This window comes from Pseudopodoces humilis, chromosome 16 (genome assembly GCF_049639895.1).
Source record: "Pseudopodoces humilis isolate 2021_Gansu_Grassland_sample_001 chromosome 16, ASM4963989v1, whole genome shotgun sequence".
Lineage (NCBI taxonomy): Eukaryota > Metazoa > Chordata > Aves > Passeriformes > Paridae > Pseudopodoces > Pseudopodoces humilis.
This window is the reverse complement of record NC_142215.1, coordinates 19,367,138-19,390,668: the sequence shown is the minus strand read 5'-3', so window position 1 is coordinate 19,390,668 and position 23,531 is coordinate 19,367,138. Positions and strand designations below refer to the sequence as shown.

Below are 23,531 nucleotides of genomic sequence, written 5' to 3'. Positions count from 1 at the left end.
AAACTCCGATGTTTCCAACTCTGCATTTTCCAGGGCCTCAAACTAAACCAGGAAAGTGTATTTCCAAAGTTTGCAAAGCTCCCTCTCAATGAAGAAGTGGATATGAGCCTTGTAGAGAAGGCTTTTTTAAGGAGATGACACCAAATCTTCCCCATGTCCATCAGATGGAAACCACTCTACCTGTATTTGCTGAACAACAAAATATATTGCATTTTCTGCTCTTCAGTACTATTTTCCAAATCTCCTTAATTAAAGGATAATTCAATTTGTAGATATAAGAAAAAAACCCTCAACTGAACTCCACAATTTCCCACATGAGAGACTCAGGACTACTCCTTACACCTACCAGCCTGTATTTAGAATATTTTGAATCCTGAGGAAAACACTAATTCTTCAAAAAAGCATTTTGCATTATAAAACTTGCTTTGTCTCTTTTTCTTTTGTTTCTTCATTTATTTCTTTTCTACTTCTCCTCCAAGCACAGCAGATGCTTTGCTGAAGTTTGGATCTGCTCCGCTTTGGAAAGCACTCAAGCAACAAATATTTGGGAGACAGCTCCCACCCAACCCACCACACCAAAACTTTGCTTCCCAAACCTGTTGTTTCTCAAAAAAAAAAAAAATTTTGATTTTCTCAATGATAAAGCAAATTAAGTATAAACATTTTCTCCTTATGTTGGACTTGAGGATTTTTACCCAGCTGCTTTCACTCTCCTTTGGTATCCTTCACAGAGATCCTTGGCCAAGATTTTGCTCCCAATTAAAAACCTTAAGTAAATCTGCCCATTTTGGGACAATCAGTAAATCTGGTCTCTACCACAAAGTCACTGCAGAGGAATTGTGTTCTTTTGTTCTTATTTCCTTTCAAATGAGAATAGTGTGGATCTGGACAACACTGGCAAAAAAAAAATTAGATTTGTTTTTTAAATTATATTATGGGCAGAAATTGCTCAACTTTTCCTTTTTTCCTTTTTTTAAATATATACATATATATATTCCCTAACTATAAATAATGTTTTTCATAAAAGCCAACAATCCTGATTTGTCTTGTGCTGTGCTAAATTTTTAATTATTTTTAATCTTGATTACTCTTAATCAATATTGTAACATCTTTTCCTTTATTCAGGCTGTCCTTATGGCTGTTGGTAGTCAATCTGACCCCAAAAACCCCCACTCAGACTTATTAGATGAAGATTCTGCCAATTTAGGAGATCTCCGAGCTAGAGTTGTCTGCAAGTGGTGGGACTAGCAGGCAAATCTCATCCTGCCCTGCCTCGTGTCCTCCCAGGGCTGGGAAGAGGATGAGCTGAAGCCTTCATCTGTTGCAGCCCAGAGATCCTTGTGGGGCAGGAGGAAGATCTTGCTCCCCATGGCTCTTCACTCCAAAACAGGAGGTGTTCCCTTCAGCACGGGAGCAGGGGGCGATGGTGGGACACCAACCACCCAGGGAGAGAGAGCTTTGTTAACTCGCTGATGCAAAATGGACATAATTTGGTTTTCATACTTTACATGTTAAAAATAGATTATCTACAAAAGGTCTCCACCGTTTTAAACTCTTCAGATTCTGCCTGTCCTTTCATCTTCCCTATCGCAGCCTCTGCCTGGAGAAGTCCAAATCCCCAGTCACAGTGACAAAGCCAAATGTTCGACTGTCTGGCACGACGTTTATCCCTCATCCATCTTAATTAAGGGAATAGAAGGGAGCTGCAACCTGCTGCTGTCGTTAAGGCAGATCCCTTCCGCAAACACGGCAAACAATGATTTTATTTGCCTACCCTGAATTGCTGCCATGAGCTCCTGCGGCACTTGTGCAATGTGGGATTGGGAGAGGATTGTTCTACCGCCTTCCGCTGAGCTTTAACTTAACCTCTACGTAATATTTAACCTTAAACAGCAAACAAACCCGAGCAGCTCCCTGCCTCTGCCTCCCTGAAGTGCCTTACTTCTTTTAACTGATTCCTCTTGGATTTGTCAAAGCCATTGGGGCAAATCAGGAGGCGCTTGGTTAAACTTCTTTATATCCTTAAGACGCTGAAACAACAAAATGCAATCCTTGTGTTGTAGAAGAGGTGAACAACAACGCCCATGCCAGCAATTCCTGGGTTAAGGCTTTTTCAGTGACATGACCCTAAGTGATGACAGTCATCGCTCTCCTCAGTGAATGCACTGACTTCTCTATTGCCACAGGAATCATATGAGGAAAGAGGATATACACACTGCATTGCTGCAGGGCTGTAGTAATCACAGAATCATGACATCTTTGAGGTTCAAAGAGACCTCAGAGGTCATCAAATCCAGCCGGTGACCAATCACCACCTTGTCAGCCAGATGAGAGCACTGAGTGTGACATCCAGTCATTCCTTCAACGCCTTCAGGAACAGGGACACTGCCTTCCTGAGCAGCCCATTCCAACGCCTAGTCACACCTTCTCTGAAGAAATTCTTCCTAATGTCCAACCTGAACCTCTCGTGAGGCAGCTTAACACAGTGTCCTCTTGTCCTGTCCTTTGTTTCCTGGGAACACAGCCCAAGCCCCACCAGGTTACACCCTCCTGTCAGGGAGCTGTGCAGAGTAGAGCAGGTCCAGCAGAGGCTGCAGAGATGAGGAAGGGTCTGGAGCACCTCCCTGCTGAGGAGAGGCTGAATGGGCTGGGGCTGTTCAGCCTGGAGAGGAGCCCCAGCTGAGAGGAGCCCTCAGCCCTGGCTGTCCCTGGCTGTCCCTGGCTGTCCCTGCGTGCAGGAAGGGGCAGAGCAGGGCCCAGGCTCTGCTGCAGGCCCAGCAATAGCACCAGAGCCACGGGCAGGGGCTGATCCCAGGAAGCTCCATCTGAACACGAGGAAGAACTTTCTCACTGTGCAGTGACCGAGCACCGGAACAGATTGTCCAGACAGGCTGTGGAGACTCCCTCGCTGGAGATATTCCAGAGCTGACTGGACACAATCCTGTACCCTGCGCTCAGGCTCTGCCTGAGCAGGGAGGTGGCACCAGGCACCTGTGGTCCCTTCCATAACTAATCACAATTTCTCCATCTCCCCGCTGTATAATAAAATAAGTGACAATAACAATTTCTTGTTACAAATAGTAATTCCTGCCCTATAAATAAGAGGGGGGAACCTCTCTCCCTTGAAGACATGGAGAACACAGTCAGAAAATTATCTGCTTGCTTGGGATACAATTTCTGAGCTCAGCAGGACACCTTGTCATTGAGCTGTCAGGAGAGGATTTGCTCCTGGGGCAGCAAACCCAAATGCTCTCCCAGAGGAGTTTAGGGGACAGCATTCACATTCCAGGTCCAGAAAAGCCATGGGGATGGCAGAAACCATTAAAAAGCCCAAATTTGTCAACTGATACCAGCAGAACTGGATGTAGTCCTACAAAGGCTCCTTGTTCCCAGGTTCTTCTGCTCCCCACCAAGGGCTGCAGCACAGCACCCACCTGGCATCCACCCAGCACCCAGCCCAGCGTGTCAATTCCAATACAAGCTACCCAGCCATGAGAAAAGTCAAAAGGGTATCAGTAAATGCTCCTGAAAAGAAAAAAAACAAGCTGTATTTTAAGGGGGAGAAAGGGGAGGGATGGGAAGAAACAAAATCCCTACTAAGGCATTAATTTCTTACTCCATGACTAGAAAAAGACGCTGCTGTATTAACTATGCACATTAGGGATAAAAAGTCCTTGTCTTGGTTATCAAGTCTTCATGGAAGCCTTACTGAACAGCAGCAACATGATCTTTTTATCAAAAACATTATTTATCAAAGTGCTACATTATAATTACAGCATTTGATGAATAGAAAAAGGAAAAAATAAGGTGTCAGAAAATGGGCCTTTCCTTCATGTTTTGTTAAACATACACCTTGAGATTCAAGTTTTACCAAAAAAGCCGAATACAAACCCAAGTAACAGACACACTAGTGGAATAAGACAGAGAAAGATACTTAAAAATGGTATTAAGTAAATTGTTGATTGCTGAGCATCATCTGGGTTTGCAGGAACACGTGGTCCTTGCCAGGCTCAGATTCAGGGTTATATTGTATAGATACATAAATACTAATAGAATCTGGATAGCCAGAGATCCTGGTACTTAGGGATCCATAAAGTCTGGCTATCTAGAGATCCATAAAGTCTGGCTATCTAGAGATCCATAAAGTCAGGATATCTTGCAAGGTGAGCACTCCACCCAACAAGGTCAGGATTTATTTGACATTTCCCTCCTGGAAACAAAATAGCTCCCAATTCTTAAGGGTGGAAGAAAAGCAGCTTCATATAAACTTGCTTTAAGAACAAATCCATCTCCCCATTGTCACTCAGGGCAGAAACACCAATTTTTGTCATTCAAGTGCAATAATCTGGACTTTGGAGTAATGAAATATTTGCTGAAGATAGCAAGTAATAAAAAATAATTACAATATTAGACCCAGGCACTGATACAGCCCATCTAGATATGGCAGGAAGACTCTACAATGAAAATATTGAATAATTGAATATTGAATAAAAAATATTGAATAAAATTCAGTGTCAGAAACAGGGGTGAACAAGATGCTATTTGATACAGAGCCTGAAACTGTAAAACCTCCCCAGCTGAAGAATCCCAGCATTTTGCAAGGCTGGTGAAAAGCAGTTGGTGCCTGAGCCTTGCTGTGGGAGTCCTTTGTGTCAGGCCTGCACAAATTCTTCCCACATTAGGCACCAGCTGGATAATCTCCGTGTGCTGCTCTCCCTCTAACCTTTCCAGGCGCTGGGGAGGCAAGAATGCAGAGGGAAAAAATCCTGGCTGCAGCATTCACACCTACCCCAAATTCAGATGGCAGAGCACTGATAATTGCCCGTGTCATAGGTTAAAAATGATCAAAAGTGAATAATGAGCAGAAAAATGTATCTTCCCTCTCCCTTTCATATAAATCCATTTTTTTGCATATAAAACTTTTAGAGTCACACGATACAACCCAATTACTTAAAAATCAGTGTACTGGAAACTAAACATTGTGAACCAAATCAGAGAATCTATTTCTTTTGTTAAGTGTTTCTTCTTTCCCTAAATATCAACCAATGTCAAACTATCACACCATTTTAATGGAATTTGTTTACCTCCCATTAATACTGTTCCAAGTAGGGAATAAAAATGTAAATATACCCACATTTTATTTCCCATCAATACTGTTTCAAGCAGGAATAGGGACAAAAAAGGGAATATAGTCAAAGTTTACCACTGTGTCCCAAAGTGTACCAATGCTAATGTATCCCATTAGCATTGTTTCAGGTAAAAATATGAATATGGCCCGTTTGCAAATGTCGTTTCTCACAGGCAAATAATGGCACCCTAATTTTTATACAAATCAAGTATCCTCTTACCCTGGTTCCAGAGTACAGGAGTTAAGAGTGTGGGATCTGCCAGTGGAGCTCGGTCCTACCTCGGATAACTCCAGGTCTGGCATACACAGGAGAAGCAGTGGAGGCTGGATGCACAGGGAGCTTTCACCCCTCTGCATTGTCCAGTGCTACCCGAACCTACTGCAAGTCCAGGACACGCCTGATCATTCCAGTTAATTGATTTTTTTAACTTGACTCAATGGCTCTTTGTTTGGCTCTGGAAACATTCAGCAGCATCCACTGCAATTCCAGCAGTGTGGAGTCGTTCTGCTCACACCTCGCAGGGCCACAGCTCCAGCTGCCAGGGCTGAATTCAGCTGGGAGGACCCCGCGCATTAGCACAAGGTCCTGGAGAATAATATTCAACAGATAGATGCTGCCTGCACTTCCCTCTAACAATCCCATAATCAGGATTAAAGAAATAAGAAAAAATAATGGCTTTCAGCTTCCCAGGCCTTCAGGTGGCTACTCTGACTTCCCCCACAAAAGCGAAACACACATTGCACAATATTGCTCCAGAAACCAAAAAGCAGCTCCAGCTGCTGTTCCTAAGGTTCCTGTGCAAGCCACCACCACTGGGAATGCAAATAGCAGGGCCATGTCTACAGAAAGCTCTCTGCAGCTCTTTCCAAAGCAATTCAAGCGATCAATTCCTTTTTTTTTCTGGCAGAGATGCTGCAGATGCGTATCAGCTGTGAAGGGCAGCAGCAGCTCCCCTTGGCCACCGCCTGTGCTCCGAGGCCTCTCCCAGGAACATAGCTCTTAGCTTTATTCTTCTTTTTTTTAAAGCAACTGGGAGATCCCCACTGGGATGTTTGAAAAGGCAAATAAACAGCTGCTCAGACAACACATCTGCTGTGTTTAGCTGCCATGGCTGTACCCCTGTGCCAAACGAGATGCTGAGAAAGGGACTGATGGAAAAATAATCTGGTGCAGACTCCTTTAGACCAAGGTTCATTCAATACCTGTCTGAGGACCTTTGGGCATACCTGAGCCAGGGAGGAACTTCCTACTTTTGCAGTTTTATGCAGAATTAAAAAAGAAATTGGCAAGATGCTATAAATTAACTGAGCTCCCCAGAAAGCTGAAGCGTGGTTCAGGAGGATGGAGGATGCTCACAGCCTGAACCATGCACCAGTACAAGGTAATGATCCCATCCACATCTCACCTCTAAGGGCTACGCTCCAGAAAAACAAGCTGGGATTCCAACATAAAGTTCATCTGGATGTTTCTAGCTAATCTAAAGAGAAAACAGGGTTTTAAAACACCATTCCAAGTTCACATCAAGTTCCCCAGATTTGGGATAAAATATACCCAGGGATAAAGCACAGTTGTCCAGGTAGAGCATAAATTGAACCATGGCACGATCTGGATCAGAAGGGAACCTCAAAGGTCATCTAATCCAACCCCCTGCCCTGGGCAGAAACACCTTCCACCAGACCTAGTTGTGCAACCTCTCCTCTCCTTGAATAATGCTTCCAGGGATGGGGCAGCCACATCTTCTCCGGTGTGAAGAAATTCTTCCAACCTAAACTTCCCCTGGCACATCTTAAGCTCAGCTCTGCTGAAGAAGCAAGTTCTTATAGCTTTAGAAAAAAATGGGTGAAAACTGAGAAAAAAATATAAAGAAAATCACCTGTTTTTTAAAAAAATTGGAATCTTGTTATTGGAAAAATTAGTATGGTGTTTAAGGAATATGATTTATGACAAATAATACATAAATATGCAAATATTTTAACTTATCATTTATCACCAAATAAATGCATATTGCAACCATTCCAAGAAACCTCACTACAACAAAATTTTCCTATTAAATCCCAGCAAAGGAAAAAGAAAATCCATAGGATTTAGAGCAAATACACTTTTAAAGGACACGCCTGGTCTCGGTACACACTTCAAACTATGTGCAACTAGTGAATGATGTCACTGTGTTTAGAGGGCAGTAACAGCTTGTCTTTGCTGTCCCCAGAAGTCCAATTTGGACAAGACTCAGGAATCTTGTGCAACAAAAAAAAAATTAAAAAAAATAAAAACCCCAAACAATAGCCTGAAGCTGTTCAAGAAAGGTAAATTAGAAAAACAGAGAAGCTAAAAAAAAAAAAATCTTAATTTTGCTCCACTTCCGCTCCTGCTGTGTGACCATGACAGCAAAGGCATTCCCAGGAACAGGAGGTTCCATGCACTTGTCCTGCCAGAGACACTTTTCAAGCAGAGAAAGAGATCAACAGATCCAAGTGAGCTGTTGGTTGCTCCATTCCCCAAAACAGAAGTTGCAGCACAAAGAGCTGTGTCGCTGCCTCTAAAAGACAAACCTGAGCTGAACACAATCTGATCTTAAATATGAAAAGGGAAAGCAAAGGGAATGCAGAAGGTGTCTGGAGGAGAGGAGAAGCACAAAAGAAAAGAAGAAAAAAAAAATTCCCAAAAGTTTGGTGTCTACACTTCCAGAGTTTATTCAATTTATTTCGACCACAACTCAAAAGGTCAAATCTGCAATCAGTTTGCAGAGTAATAAAACCCAAAGCTCTGCTCTAAAGATCCCCTTCTTGGGAAATTCTAAGATGAGAAGGAAAAGCAGAAATATAGCCACTTTATCTTTCAGGCTGCCTGATTTGTGACTATTTGGTACTGGTGCTAGCAGAGCAGAAGAAATTCTGGGTTACTCCCACTTTTTCCAAGAGGCCTGGAAGCAGACAAAGCACAACAGCAGCCGTCCAGCTGCCGGAGCGAAGGAATGCAAACTTCTGTTCCAACAGCAAAAAAAAAAATATAACAGATAGGATTCAGGATTTTTTTCCCCTCAAAAACAGCTGCAGATCTTGCGAAAGGAAAACAAAAGGCTGGAGTGCATCCCTGCCCTCCACCTCATCCTAACACATACAACCCGCCAGACACTGGGGCTTCAAGCAACCTCATCTACTGGAAAGGGAGCCAAGGAGAGGAACTACAAAGGTGCTTTTTAAAGGAAAAGAAGATTAAAAATTAGGAAGAAATTCTTTCCTGTGATGGTGGGGAGGCCCTGGCACAGGCTGCCCAGAGAAGCTCCAAGCCCTGTTCATGGAAGTGTCCAAGGCCAGGCTGGATGGGGCTTGGAGCAACCTGGGGTAGAGGAAGGTGTTGCTGCCCATGACAGGAGGTGGAATGGGATGATCCCTTCAGACCCAAATCATTCTGTGAAGGGTCCCCAGGAGAAGTGAGTGGCCACCATCCAAGAGCCAAGCAAGCAGACAACCTATTCCTGAGAAAAGTAGAATCTAAGAAAAAACCAATTCCCCACCTTTCCATGGAGATCTCTCTTCTCCACCTCTGGAAATCTAACCTGGACAGAGATGCTCCCTCTGACACCGCTAAAGAGAACCACAAAACGACCTTGGTCTAACATGACACATTAACCAACGTATCAGAAACTAAAGAGCATGGAAGTGTTTCAAATAAATAACAGGATTGCAGGTGGAGTAACAGGACTGGGGGTGGAATGCAATAGTCTCCAAACCAGTTTTCTGAAATTAATGTGGTCACCAGTGTGGGTCACCACAGTAACCACTATTAATTGCAGACTATGGGTGCTTGGTCTGATGTTTTCTCGAGGGGAGAGGGAGAAGGAAGAGGGAGAAGGGAAGAGGGAAGAAGAGGGAAGAAGAGGGAAGAAGAGGGAAGAAGAGGGAAGAAGAGGGAAGAAGAGGGAAGAAGAGGGAAGAAGAGGGAAGAAGAGGGAAGAAGAGGGAAGAAGAGGGAAGAAGAGGGAAGAAGAGGGAAGAAGAGGGAAGAAGAGGGAAGAAGAGGGAAGAAGAGGGAAGAAGAGGGGGAAGAGGGGGAAGAGGGAAGAAGAGGGAAGAAGAGGGAAGAAGAGGGAAGAAGAGGGAAGAAGAGGGAAGAAGAGGGGAAGAGGGGGGAAGAAGAGGGAAGAAGAGGGAAGAAGAGGGGGAAGAAGAGGGAAGAAGAGGGAAGAAGAGGGGAAGAGGGGGAAGAAGAGGGAAGAAGAGGGAAGAAGAGGGAAGAAGAGGGAAGAAGAGGGAAGAGGGAGAAGGGAAGAGGGAAGAAGAGGGAAGAAGAGGGAAGAAGAGGGAAGAAGAGGGAAGAAGAGGGAAGAAGAGGGAAGAAGAGGGAAGAAGAGGGAAGAAGAGGGAAGAAGAGGGAAGAAGAGGGAAGAAGAGGGAAGAAGAGGGAAGAAGAGGGAAGAAGGGAGAGGAAGAAGAGGGAAGAAGAGGGAGAAGGGAGAGGGAAGAAGAGGGAGAAGGGAGAGGGAGAGGATGCAGCCACCAAACCACTTCCATGCATCATGGTTTCCAAGGACATACCTGAAAAGTCAATGGCCCAGTATACTTAACTTCTAATATACAGGAAGAGTCCCCATAAAGGAAACAATAAGTGGCAAAATCAAGCACTCATGGTTAGAAAACACAGTTTTGACCATGAGAGTTATCTTTGATTTCTTCCCCAGCTCAAAGAAGCTGAGTGCATAGAAATTCCATAAATACAACATTATCAATACATCATGTGCAATGAATTTTTGTTTCAATATACTAGCAAATGGCTACTGATAATTCTCATTTCCATCTTCCCACTGAGAAACCACCGAGATAAACCAGCATTAAGAAACAGTTGAGTGAAAACAAAGCATTAACAAATTTGGCAGCAAGCCATCTGCTGCATTTTTATTTTTCTCCTCTTTTTTTGGAAGCAGGTAGGATTCTATAGGTGGAAACACAACCTTCTCTCATTGCTAACGCTGTTGTGACTTTATTATCATTATTTAGCAGATAACTTGAGAGCAAGTGTCACAATAAAACCCCAACTACTCAGGTTTGGGGTTTTTTTCACTGTTAAAACATTTCCACACTACAGTCATTTCCATCTTACCTCAAGCACTGGGCCAGCTCCAAGAATAATCTGTTCTACTCCACTGGCAAATCCCTTCTGGCTGAGGGCGGTGAGGTGATGAATCAGAAAGTTGGTGCTCTGTGTCTTTCCCGAGCCGCTCTCTCCTGAAATCACGATGCACTGGTTCTTCTTTCTCTGGAGCATAGCATGGTAAGCCACATCTGCCACAGCGTAAATGTGGGGCTCCAGCTTCCCCAGCTGATGGTTATCGTACATCTTTACATACTTGGGGTTATAAATAGGTAGGAACTTGAAGGGATTAATAACAATGAGGATACTGCCAACGTAGGTGTAGATTTTCTCCTGCTTGAAGCGGTTTCTGAGATTTTCCAGGAGCGTTTTCTCGTTCAGGTCCGGCAGACCGCACAAGTCATCGTAGTCCTTCTGCTGGGGCTGGGGGAGGAAGCCGCGCTCCACCATCCTGCGCCGCTCCTCGGTTACCCGCAGCCAGGACTGGAGGCTCCCGTAGTGGATAGAGCCATCCAGGTTCTTCTCCCGCAGCAGGAAGCGATAATCCTCGCCGCTGATGCGGTTCTCCAACGCCATGCGCGGCCACAGCATCATGCGCTGCACTGGGCAGTCTGTGGGGTTGAGGATCCATTCCTCTCCTCCGAACTCCTTCACCTCGGCCAACACGTAACATTTTGTTTTCTCGAGCTGGAGTTTGTTGATGAGCGAGTCGATCACCTCGGCGGCCGTGGACGTTTTCCTGGCGGTGATGGGGCAGTAGATTGTCCCCTCTGCGATGCTCCCGGGGTAGATGTGCAGCGTGTACTCGCTATCCTCAAAGCGTCGTCTGCCTCCAACATCATTTACACTCATATTGGATCCTTTCCCATCAGTCCCTGTGCTGCATAGTCAGAACTGCGCTGTATCTTGTCAGGTCATCACGTTAGCAAGGCTGAAAAAAGCCAAAATCAAACCAGGTTAGGTGCTATTCTACAAATACCCCAAAGCTGCAACAGATAAAGGTATTCAACACCCAAACACTACACACAAAACACTACTCAGATGTAACTCCCCCAGCACCTCAAACTTTTGCTAATTTTGCCCCCAGTCTGAGGTATCAGAAAGACCCTCTAATTTTCAGTGAAAATTTTCTGAGCAACACACCAGGCAACCTCCTGAATCAATCTCTGTGTGGTACTCAGCACCCACAAATTTTAGCTGCTAAAACAAAATGGCCATCACCTTCCCCTGCACACCTGGCCCTTGCCACAGATACATTTTTCCACGGTCCTGTGTCAGTGGAGATAAACTTCCTTCCATCCTGTCTGGGGGATTTTGAAGCCACGTTGATTTAATCAGCAGCACTTTTTCCCCCACCAAGTCACCCTTTTTCAGAGATGTCCATATCTTACACTGGATATGAATTATTGCAACCAACTCATTTGTATATTGCACTTTTTATTTCTCTTGTACTTCTTATAACCAAACAAAACTCTATCTCTGGCACTGAAACAACAAATGTGCGGCCGATTTCTCAAACTTCACCGCTACAAGAAGATAATACACCACCAGCAGCTCCAAATAAAAGTAAAACCAGAGTTACACGGCCCCAGGTCTCCACCAGTCCTAACAAACTCCAAACTGCCCTGGAAGATGTTAAGAGTTATTCAAATAGAAAGAAAAAAGGGAACTAGGGAGAAAAACAGGGCCCTCAGAACCAGGATTTGGGCAATCAGGTGGCAGTGACACTTTATACAGATTAAAGTTTACATGATGCACATCTTAACATTATTTGTAATGTTGAGCTTTTCCTTGAGCACTGCCCCACTGGAGCAAGACCTCGTAACTATGACAGTTCCCCCATGGCATCAACAAAATGCTCAAGAAAGGTCAAAAAACATGAAGTCAAAACCCATAACAGTTTAGGGAACTTCAGATATTTGATGCTGGGAAGAATACTCAGGGAAAGCATTTCACTGATCACCCTGTTCCTGCAGTCTCCCACAAGTTTCCAGATCCAGAACCTTCAGTCCAAGCCACCCTCATCTTCTACATCCACTCCAAGGCTGGGATTTGGAGAACTGTTTCATTTCTGAGGCCCTCAAACGAACAGCACTATTTTATGGTGTATTGTTTCTCGCTCCAATATTTCATTAAGTATATTATCCCCAGCCACGCGCACTTCAAAGCACAGAAATTAATATGTCCCAGTGAAATACATCTGGCAGGGATTCATGGCGCATTGCTTGGTAGCAGGACATACATTATACACCGGGAAGTGTTCCAGCTGCTTTCCTATGGCTTTACTACAGGCACAGATGCAACAGGGATGATGTCAGGGAAGTGCTGGGTTGGGCTTGCTTTGTGTAGCTCTGCAACTCCAGCATCAGCTTTTCATCAAGAAGGGGGAACAAACCCTCCACTACACTTAAGCTTGATAATTCCTCGTCCAGATTTTACTTCAAAGCTCAGGCCAAGAGGGATGGCTGTTTTTATTGATGTTATCAGAGCATATCCAAGACTGCTGACTCACGTGAAAAGTGCACACAGGACTTTAAGTTGGTTACCTTGAGCAAACTGACCTTGCCTCCTCCCTCCTGCACACTCAATAAATACGCTATAAAGCACCAGGCCGTTCTACCCCACCCACCCATCTCTAGAGATGTTTATTCTGCATGGAATTGGTGTAACAACAAACACCTGTGCCTTCTGCATCCAAACATGAATCCAGCAGGGATGCGAGCCAAGCGTGAACCCCATGGAGATGCTAAAAGCCTCAGCAACTCTGGGGACGTAGAAGAGCCAAGTCCTCCCCACAAAACCACTCAAAGACCAGAAGCTTCCAGATCAGAAAGCAAAGGGGTGTTAATTCGAGCCTTATAAATCCCAGGGGTGCCACAGGGTTTACTGGTAACAACCCCAGACATGACTCGGAATGTTGAGGGAGGTCAAAGCAGTGTTAATGAAGTTAATTGGTTGTGGTCTCCCATGCCCTGCTGCATTTGAGCCTGGCTCTGGCTCAGCATCCAACACACCTTGTGCATGCAGTTGGCTTTTCTGAAGCATTTTGGAGAAATTAATGCAATGAAATATGCATCCTAAGGTAATTAGCATATAACAGGGAGAAAGGTTCTCTTAATGACAACCATTCCAGCAGGCTGCAGTATTAGCTATTACATGACTTAAAAAATTACTATTTTTACATTTACACATAAAAAATTAAATGGGAACATGAAAAGAAGGACACAAAGTTTTTACTTTGCCACCCATTAATACTTGCTCAAGGCAATATTTTAATTAAAGGCCTTTTGAGTCGCTACATGCTTACATTTACAGGTGAACATGTAAAAATGATGCCACAATTCAGTCATTTATACATTTTGCCTATTACAAACTCCTGGGAACACTGTGGCCAAAAATTAATGGACTCTGCATGCCTATGAAAGAAAACATTTCTGGCATTTGAAGTCAATACAGAATCATGGAATGGTGTGAGTTGGAAAAGGTTTTAGAGCTCATCTCATTCCACCCCTGCCATGGGCAGGGACCCCTTCCACTAGCCCAGGCTGCTCCAAGCCCTGTCCATCCTGGCCCTGGACACTTCCAGGGATGCAGGGGCAGCCACAGCTGCTCTGGGCACCCTGTGCCAGGGCCTCACCACCCTCCCAGTCAGGAATTCCTTCCCAACATCCCATCTATCCCTGCCCTCTGGCAGTGGGAAGCCATTTCCCCCTTGTCCTGTCATTCCAAAGTCCCTCCCCAGCTCTCCTGGAGCCCCTTCAGGCCCTGGAAGGGGCTCTGAGCTCTCCCTGGAGCCTTCTCTTCTCCAGGTGAGCAACCCCAGCTCTCCCAGCCTAGCTCCAGCCCTCTGACCATATACTTTCAGCCTAATATTTTCTATAACCTTTTCCATGTTTAAATGAAGATTCTTCTCAAATTAATTCTGATTGCTGAATTTACTCAATTTTACTACACTAACATAATTTTATTTCCAACATAAAAAAGCACAATCTCCAAACATGGTTACAAATTAATTATATTACTTGGGCTCTCCTACATAACAAAATCAATTACTATTTCCAAGGGCAAGGCTCAGAGTGTCCTGATAAAACTGACACTAATCATCTGATTATTAGCAAGTTGACAGAAAAGGACTAAAACTTTGATTGCCAATTAGGCTTTGTACAGACTCTAAACATGTAAATACTGGTTGATTTTCACATTCTATGTGATCTTTTGCTACATGATCACAGTTTAATACACATGCAGAAAGACCAGCCTCAATATGTTCATTTTCAGGGACAGCATTAGCAGCATGTGGCAAAAATCCAAAACAAACTGTCCACTGGAAGCATCCGAAGCCGGCATAAATAATCTGTGACAGCTAAAGCCTGAAATCATGTGCAGAGTTTGCCAAATACCGAGTGATTTGGAAAAAACAGGGATCAGTGTCAGCATTGAGGCTGCTAAAGGGGCAATTCTGGAAGCAAAGTTCACTGAGTTTATTATAACATTCCCTAAGCTGGCAAAGGACTACAGAAACAGGGAAGCTTTCTCCCCATTCCCAATCCTCCTCCCAGTCCTCAGGGTTCCATTCTCAGGACAGCCTGGATTTATCCATCTACCAGCACCTCCCAACACACACTGTGCAGGGCAGTAATTCCTGGTACAGACAAACTTATAAAATCTGATAAAGAAACTGCCAGTCCAAACATACTTCACTGCTTAATCTGAATCTATGGGCACAAGAGGTCTCTGGATGTTTCTCCTGCAGCAGCCTTCAGCCCCGTGCTGCTGGTACCCAAAATAAGACCTTGGTGACACCAAAACTGACACCAGACCAACACATCCGTGCCAGCAACACACAGGAGGAATACCCAGGTGGAAGCTCAACTTCTCGGTTGTCATTGCACCACATGTCAGTTCCTTTCAGAATCTGCATAACACGTAACCCTCTCCTTTTATCATCTTCCTTTTCCATGCTGTGTTTTTCCCTTCCCACTGTTTGCTGATGGGAGAGAAATATAATTATTGCCACTTAATCACTTATGTGGGCACCTCTCAAAGAACCTCGTGTGCAAGTGCAGGAGGAGGTGGTACCCAAAACACAGATTTATGCACCCAGGTATCTGGTGTGGGGAAGGTGCAAGGTGCAAAATTTCTCTAAAATTATTTTCATCCAAAAGAATGAAAGTTCTATCACAGGAGAAGTGAGATTTGGAAGCATTACAGAGATCTCAGAATGGTTTCTTTTGGAAGAGACTTTTAAAGGTCATCTAGTCCAACCCTCCTGCAATGAGCAGGGATGTCCTCAATTTGATTTGTAATCACAATTCAAATTTACTTCTTAAAGGATAATAAGCTTGGATAGGAGAAAAAATACCCATTAGCACTCCAGGATTGTCCATGTATAAAAGAAAGGTCTTTTGGCTGAATTTCAGAGCAGTTTATTTGGACTGAGGAACCTAAGCAAGATGCCAAAGGAGTGAGACAACTTCAATTAGAACAGAAAATGAAAGCAGAAGTGAAGACACATTCCCAGAAGCTCTGCAGCAACACAGGACCCTACTGCACTAAGCTGAAACAAAACTCCACAGGCACCAGCAGTGAAGACACACAGGTGATGAATGGCAGCAACATCCCAATAAGACATCTGACGGTTTCGGGAGGTTCTTTCCTCTCCCCTTAAAATTTTCCATTTGGTCCCAATTCCTTTGAAAGAAAGAAATGCTTCTCCTTTGCTAAACCCGCTTTGTCTTGCTCAGAGTTCAAGGCAAATGTGAGCGAACCTAAAAAAGTTGGTGTCCTTTCACTTCCTGCAAACCCAAGTTTTGAGTTAAACCTCTTCGATGTCCCCAGTCCAAGTGAGATTTGTAAACTGGGGTTTGGCTGTTGTTATCAAGAGCCATAATAAAAGGAGTGTCAAACATCCTGCCTCAAGCAGAAGGTAGTATCTCTGGAAGTGAAGATACCTGTACAGCCAGAGATGCCTCCTCAGCCTCCAAGGGGGATTCCCAGAACACAAAAGAAGCAGTGACACAGCACACCCTATGTAAATCATTCCCAAAGACCTACAGTTGCCCACACTGGAACTAAAATTGTTTGCAAGTGTTCTCTAAGTTGTTCCTGAGCTCATCAGCCTCTTCCATGGCCTGAAAAATTTGAGACAAGTCATATCACACTGGTTTTCCCCGTGTCTTTCAGTTTTACTCAGCACTTAAAGCAACTCTGTTGCCTCCTTGTCTGTTCACTTCCTATAGTTGGGGATGACATTTGAGTTTCAGTTTGGCACCTGGGAGCTCCTTGCTGGGCACCAGAGGTGTTTCCTCCTCTCTTTCAGAGATGGGCTTGGATCCCCCATACTTTAATCAGACATTGATATTATGAAGTGCATGGATACATAAAGCACCTCAGTGGACAATAATCCCTTCCAGAGCTTAGAATCACCTTGTCTTTAGGTTTTGGTAGTTTCCTATGGCATGACAATCACTCAGTGGTTCCTCTTCTTCTAGAACTGGAAGTGGGTGAGGATGTTGCTATCTAACACATCCTTGCTGAAGCATCTCCTGTGGAAATTTCTCAGCTGCTACCAGACCTTTCAGCTGAGACAAAATGAAAATGGGAAGAAAAAAAAAACCAACAAAAAACCCCAAACAAACAAACAAACAAAAAACCCTGCAAAAACCCAAATCCAAAAAAACAACCAAAAAATAGTACAAGAAAAGCTGTTGTGAAACTAGTTGCTTCTAAAATGTTACACACATTTCTGATGAAGCAGGAACTGAATTAGGATGTGAATAACAATAAGGATCACTTATTCTTTCCCTTGAGGTCAAACCACTTTCTGTGCAGAAATGAATCAGCATCCAAGGAATTAACCTGGACAAGGCAGTGAATGAACTGAATGAATCCTGCCTCACCAGCTAGAGATGTTACCAAAGGCACAGATCCATCATCTGTGGTGCCAAATAAATGAAAATTAAATAAAGGAGCTACAAGAAGGCTTGGTGAGGTCCTGACTGAGGCAGCTGCACAGGAGAAGTGACTTCCATCTTCACTTCCATCACAGCATCTCTGCGTGATGCTGGGAAACCCAAATAAATGGTGCAAAGAAAATCCCACCCCAGATTGTTCCTCTGTCTTGATTTCTCAATCCTCTCAGATTTGAGTCACTGAATCTTGACTTCTGGAAGCATTTCTGTTCTCCCAATACATGCCCCTACAAAGAGAATGGGATCCCCTTGGCCTTTTTTTTTTTTTTTTTTTTCGCCAGAAACCAGCAAATTAGTAATATAAAAAATAAAATTTAAAGAAACAAAAGGAATTGCTGGATCCTCTCTCAGGCTGCAATGGTAGCAATGGTAGCACCTGTTTAAGTTAATTTGCTGCTCCCATATTCCCTATATGACTAATGAGAGCTGTCAGAAAATGGCAAGGATTAACAAAAAGGCAGAGACTAAGGAAGAGCCTGGTATATCCTGAGTGTTTTGAGTCCTGCAGAGAAACAAATCCTTGCTACATATTGCTTTGCTGCTTCTAATGACTAATGAAGTAGTCACTGGCCAGAGGTGAAACAATCCTGTTCCAAACACCGAGAAAAATCTTTTATAAAACTGGTAGAATTACATTTACAGCCCCTTCAGGTTTTCCTGGATTAACTCCAGGCTCCAGCATCATCTTCGGACACAGCATCCCTCACCAACACAGCAATTCTGTTCACATGAACAGCCAAAATATCAGATTTTTCCAACCTGACTGGCTGGATTTGCTCCTCACAGGTGGACACGGAGCAGTCCAGCCTCTGGAAATCCAACTGGAAACAAATCTGGAGCTGATATCCCAAACACACACATCACTGTCAAATCCCAGTGATTCAGGCACAGAGCAGAGCCAGCAAGCACAGAGACAGCTGCAGAAACTGTAAATGGACTCAGGACTCCCTTTTAGCTCTACAGTCTTCTGCCCAGCTATTTATATTTTGGTTCGCAACTAAAATTTCACATGTAGAGCCTGAAAACCAGCAGCACTTACAATAAAAACAGTTTTGAAGCTGTTAAAAATGAGGGATATGAAGTGTAAGCAATGTTGCCAAGGACTAAAGGAATTCACACCCAGGAGCATCTTCCAGCCCCAAAATAGCTGCAGAAAGTATCTTCTGAGAACTCAGGAATTACACCAGCGATAAGGACAAGGTGCTTCTATGCTAGAGGAGCTCAAGAGCTTCAGAGAACAAAACCTGGGGAGATCAAGGATTCCTTCTCTTCCTAATGCAGAGCTGCAGGCGGTAGGGGCAGCCTGAGGACTGCTGTGATGAAAAGGAAGCTCACTGAAGGATGTGGAGGCACTCCAGGACCACTTCCAGCTCCAAGAAGCACCACACTTGAGATAACAGCTGAGAAAAAGGCAGAAAGATTTACAGAAGCACCAAGAATTGCACAGATACATTGTGCTGGTACCTAAATGCCACTGAATCGCTGCATTTGGAAGTTTTCGAAGATAACAGAAATAAAGGGCAGCTCATTAAAGGAAAATTTATTTTTATGTTATCACCAAGAAATTATTTCTCACCTTTTTGATGAAGTGGCAGAGTATTTTGAATATTGCCATATATATTAGATATATAGATAGATAGATCCGTATCAACTACACATGTCAATACACTGATATATTTACCAGTGTATAGACCCATGACAGAGGATTTTGTTGGGTTAAAGAATCATGTCCACCCTTAGATCCTCAACATGGATCTTTCCTCAGCATTTTCTGTCCTTGGGGAACTCAACTCACTTCCAGCACAAGCCAAGACAAACACCAACACCTCTCAGCCTTGCTCATTGTGGAGTCCATGGACACAGGAAAATAAACATTAAATCACTATGGAAGTGATGATACCTGTGCTGTATTTCCTTAAAAGTATAAAATTAGGGACAACTTACAAAACTGAATGTCACTATGTTATTTTTGAATACTAGGTCAAATAATAATTAATGATTTCAGATGTTTTTCCTGTAGTGTGAGGAGCTTTGATTTTATTATGAAGAAGATAATTCAGCTTAGGAGCAAAGTCAAATTTCAGTGCAATAGCGCCAGGAGAATATGTAATAATGTGGTTACTGATGTTCTTTCTCCCTTTCCTCATTTTATGGAGGATTACGGACCACGACCGACAGCAAGGAAGGGATGGTTTTAAAGCCTGCTCACAAAACACTCATTTTGGCAAACAGTCCATTTCAAATAAAACTTTCCAGGGTTCCCTACACAATTTTATTGCATTTCCCAAGAATTATTACCTGTGACCCACCAACACAAACCCATGAACTTTCTCTTCTGCCAAGACGATTCCAACTTTCCTCCTGATAGGACATTTACTGTTCAAGATCAAAATGAACCATACAAATTAACTCTGGCTGGGCAGCAGACAAATCCCATTTTTTCCCATTTTAGGTAGATCATTCCTGTTAATGATCAAGAGTTTAAAAGGCTGATTCTCCAATTTTTCAGCTCGGTCTCCTACTTCTTAAGCAACGCTACAATCCAGCTTTTATCAAGCATCTGAATAGGAATAAAGTAATTTTTGGGAGTCCATAATCTTACAGTGCCATGTGCCCCTGTGGCTGCTGCTCTCTTCGGCTACAAGTCACATTTTTCCCAAAAAAATAACTGAAGCTTCCACTCCAGCCCATCCTCATTCTTTTAAACCCTCCTTAAAGACAGGAACTTAAACCCTCAACTAACTTCACCCTTCAGCTGCCTCTCGTCCTTGCACCTCCTCCCCATTTTCCACGGGCGATGAAATCATTTCCCCACAGAGAATCATCTTCTCTGCATTCAATGAAGGTCAGCCCTCAGCAGCAGGAGCTGCAGTGTCATCAGGAAATCAAGAGACTGCTCCTGGCTGGATTTAGTTTCATATTAAGTAAGAGGTGATGCCATTTGTTATCTGTCCCCTCTCCACGTTCAGTGTCTCAAGCAGCTTAGTGATATTTAATCATCTAAAGATTTTATCAGGAAAACAGACATAACTTATAAATAATTAATATATTTTAGGGAGTTGATCTCTGTAGCCAGGCTGTACAGGTACCTCCTACTCCTTTAAACCAAGCAGCTCAAAATCCTCCAAAATTAGTATTTCTTTTCAATGCAGAACACTGAAAATCCTGTAGCACCAACATGAAAGCATTGTGGTCCATGCAGGAGCAAGATTCTATTATCCAGAAACTGATTTAAGGCTTGTAGTAACCTACAGATTCTCTGCACAGTCTATGCAGCACAAGTCTTAGAGCACTAAGAACTGTGCTGTCGAAGATCAAAGGGAAAAGAATATTAAAACTGTACTGCCAGATCTAGCTCACTTACCTTAAAAAGGAAAAAAATAAAATAAAAAAAACCACCCCAAACAAAAAAAGCACCAAACAGGATGAGTCATACTTTAAACAAGACTTTCAGCAACTAGTTCAGAGGAAAAAGAATAGTCTTTTTCCTCTAAAGGTCATATTTATAAAAAATATTCAGCCCACAGATGATGATAATTTACAAGCAAGAGCAGGAATAGGATGCTGGATTTAAATGAACCACAAACCAATATATTCTATCTGAAAATTAAACTGTCAGGCAAATGCCACAACACAAGAGTGGCTTTTAAACTTGAGGAAGAGTGTTCTGAAAGCATCAGGACTAGAAACCAAAAACAAAAGCTGTCTCACAATGCGAGAAGTAGTAAAACATCCCTTGAATTAGAGCTGACAGCTCCACTAAAAATAGTTCTTGGCAGCTACCTGAAAAACAGGCTTTGTAGTTCTTTGAAAACATTGATATCAGACAGAGAAGCAAAAAGAACAAACCAAAAAAAAGCAGGAGCTAATCCTGCTTAATTGAAATATTTCCCTTGTCCCCAGTCCCTCCCCAGCTCTCCTGGAGACCCTTCAGGCCCTGGCAGGGGCTCTGAGCTCTCCCTGGAGCCTTCTCCTCTCCAGGTGAGCACCCCCAGCTCTCCCAGCCTGGCTCCAGAGCAGAGGGACTCCAGCCCTGGGAGCAGCTCCGTGACCCCTCTGGACTGGCTCCAGCAGCTCCATGTCCTGCTGCTGTTGGAGGCAGCTCTGCAGGTGGGGTCCCAGCTGATCAGAATATGAAGCACTGGACAAGCAAAATTCAGCTCCTCCTTAAGGTCCTCACTGATGGATCAGATGGATCACATTCCTGATGGATCAGATACACTGACTGGAGGCAGTAGAAATTCAGAGATGCTTGATGACCAGCATCAGGGAACCAATAAATCCATTAGGAATGTCATCATTCACCTTTTTAAAATTAAATAAGCACTAAATTATCAAGGATCTACATCAGATGCTCTGACCCAGCATTTTGCTGTAATAAACATTTATTTTATGGTGCCTCTGGGTTATTTAAAGCTGTTTCTGTGGGCTCCCACACTTTGTGCTAATTGTACATCACTGACAGGATTAGGAGGAAAGCATCCCTGATTTCCAAACCTCATAAACAGGTACCTCCCTACAACCACCCAACACGAAGAAGGACAGATAGAACCTACAAACAAGGACTAAGATGACACTGAGAAACAAGGACATGCACAGACAGTGCATTTAATTTGAATCTTCCTTGTTTGGGGCAAAAGCTGGAACAATATCACAGCAGGGATCAGGACGACATCCTGCACTTGAGTAAGAGCTTCCACCTCTCCCAACCAAGCTACAGCTCGACACAAACTTGGGGAGCAGACAAATGTGGCTGTGGAGAAAATAAAATTCGAAAGCACATTCTGGAAAATAAAATTATTTTATAAATCACTGTATATATCCAATAAGGTAGCAATTAAATCAATTGAGATAACAGTCTGTATCTCATTATATTCTCTGGGAAAAAACCCCCATCTCATCTGGAAGCTGAAGATCTGGTTTCCTGAGAGACTAAGCAGCAAAAATTGAAATATTCACTGGACTGGCAGCAGAATCATTTCAATGCTCCAGTGAGTACAAGTTAAACCTGAGCATATTCAAACCAGCACGATGGATTTGCTTTTTATCTGTACTTTCATGTGTCCTCCCTTGTCTTTAGGACTATTCTTCCATCCAGAGTATCATGCTGGGGGTGACCTTTCCAATTTTTTTCCACTGGCAGGCATGATTTCTCATCAGGATAGAGCACTGCTATGAAAAAGAAATTCTGATCTGGTCGATCCTCAAAAAGGGAAGATTGAAACAAAGGGAAAACAAACGTCCCCAGAGCGTAGAGCAGAGAGAGAGGTCAGGCATCCTCAGATGGCTGAAGAAATTAGATGACAGATTGCAGCAGCCCAGTATTAAACATCTCCAAGATAATTCCCCATCCCAAGCAAACCATCACAGGGAGAAAGAGAAGCTCCTCTAAGCCAGGTCTGCCAGACTGCTTCTCTAACATCTGTTCCTGCATTTTCCACAGGCCGCTCCCAAAGCGGCTCCGGTGACGGATTTGCCCTAATTGCAGGCAGCGGATAATCGCCCTTATCCTGAAACAGGGTGCCCAGTGCAATGTGAAAACATCTCCTTCCCAACTCCTGTGCTCATTTCCTACAAAACCTGTTCTAAATCTAAATTCTCCCACGGAACACCTTGGCTTTGAACATGTCTGAGGTGATTCCATAATTACTGAAGGAGTATAAGCTTCGGTTGCTGGGTTATTCCCAGAGAAAGTCATGGGGCCCTCTCACCTTTTACTTTCCACCACGTGCCAACCTGTCCATCCCAATTTTTCTCTTCCATGTTCAAGCAAAAGCAGAGGCTCCTCCTTCCCACAAAACACACAGAGCTCCCTATCTTAGCACAGAAAGCCATCGATTACATACGACACAGGAGGTGAGATACAAACAACCCTGCAAAAACTGCAGCACGTTTGGGTTTTAAGCCTCCTCCTTAATAAAAAATATTAAGTATATTTTGGATTTTCTGTGCCACCAGTAAAGAAAAAGACAATTCTGCAATGAGCAAACTCACGGTGAGGAACTGGTTATAAACATAATCCTTATGTTTCTTGAAGCTCTTTAAAAATTATTATGAGCAACCAAATAGCTTCCACAAACTTGAAACAATTCCTAAACCTGGCATCCCCACCTTTGGGAGGGGACAGGACACAGCCAAGGTCAGCCATGCATTATCTGGAGAAACTGAAACACGACGCTGATCCTGGTGGAACAGGCTCAGGTGACACAAGCGGCTTCATTTCCACCTTTTATTTCCATGAAGGACAACTGAGATGGGAATGACAGGCCCTCCAGATATCCAGATCTCAGTGGTTTTTCACAAGCACATCTTCACTTAGAAAATACATGGATTTCTCCAACAC

General features: G+C 43.5%; 1 protein-coding gene across 14 annotated transcripts in view; it reads right to left on the bottom strand.

Moving 5' to 3' along the window:
• The window catches only part of MYO9A (myosin IXA), a 174,006-nt gene that overhangs the window by 132,326 nt on the left and 18,149 nt on the right, over positions 1-23,531 (bottom strand). For all 14 annotated transcript variants that reach the window (XM_088063197.1, XM_088063203.1, XM_088063199.1 and 11 more), the window contains exon 2: positions 10,227-11,148. In XM_088063197.1, the coding sequence (XP_087919323.1) occupies positions 10,227-11,069 (843 nt within the window). In that variant the 5' untranslated portion in view covers positions 11,070-11,148. The remainder of the gene's footprint in view (positions 1-10,226; positions 11,149-23,531) is intronic.